This window comes from Phytophthora parasitica (genome assembly GCF_000247585.1).
Source record: "Phytophthora parasitica INRA-310 unplaced genomic scaffold supercont2.55, whole genome shotgun sequence".
NCBI classification, from domain to species: Eukaryota; Oomycota; class Peronosporomycetes; order Peronosporales; family Peronosporaceae; genus Phytophthora; species Phytophthora nicotianae.
The window spans coordinates 287,983-288,588 of NW_008649041.1; the positions used below are offsets into that span (position 1 = coordinate 287,983).

Sequence of the window (606 nt, forward strand, 5' to 3'; positions counted from 1 at the left end):
GACCCATACGTCAGCCAGATCATGTTGTTGGCGTAACCAGCAAGTACCATCGGCAAATTGATGAATACAGCGGACTTGTGCTTGAGAACCTGGAATCGTGCCATGCAAAGAGACACTGAAGTCTACTTGTAGTTTGCAGGATGATGTACGGTTATTTGGCTAAAATCTACTTCCCCGTGTTCGTGTGCTCCCTCGTGGGAGACATTGCCGCTGTCCATCTCACACATCACAAAGTTGTCTACTCGATACCTATCGCATCGCTTGTAGTCTCCGTTACACTAAGGTACGACGGGATCTGCTTTGTGTGAACGGGATTGAATTCGTGACAACGATATTGGTCTGTCTAGACGCAAGCCGCTCCATCTCTTCAACCGTACACTGCAACACCATCGCACAGTTTACCCACCGAGATCATGTCATGGTGCCCTCTTGCCTCGATACAGTGGTATGGAATCGTCGACAATCCCAGTGATCCCAATGCAGGTCACACTGTGACCGTCACGTCCGGTCCCCGCATTAGCAGTTCTGGAGGCCGAAATCCGTCGTCGTCAAGATCATCGCCTGCATGCATATTGTCGTTGACCACCGTGGTCACCACGAGACTGG

At 50.8% G+C, this 606-nt stretch overlaps 1 protein-coding gene across 1 annotated transcript; it reads left to right on the forward strand.

Moving 5' to 3' along the window:
* Positions 1-140: 140 nt before the first annotated feature.
* Positions 141-495, forward strand: PPTG_23887 (hypothetical protein; the record flags this gene model as incomplete). Its single annotated transcript, XM_008913733.1, has 2 exons — positions 141-283; positions 348-495. 2 exons carry the CDS (start codon positions 141-143, stop codon positions 493-495), a joined length of 291 nt encoding a protein of 96 aa, XP_008911981.1.
* Between the last annotated feature and the right edge of the window lie 111 nt (positions 496-606).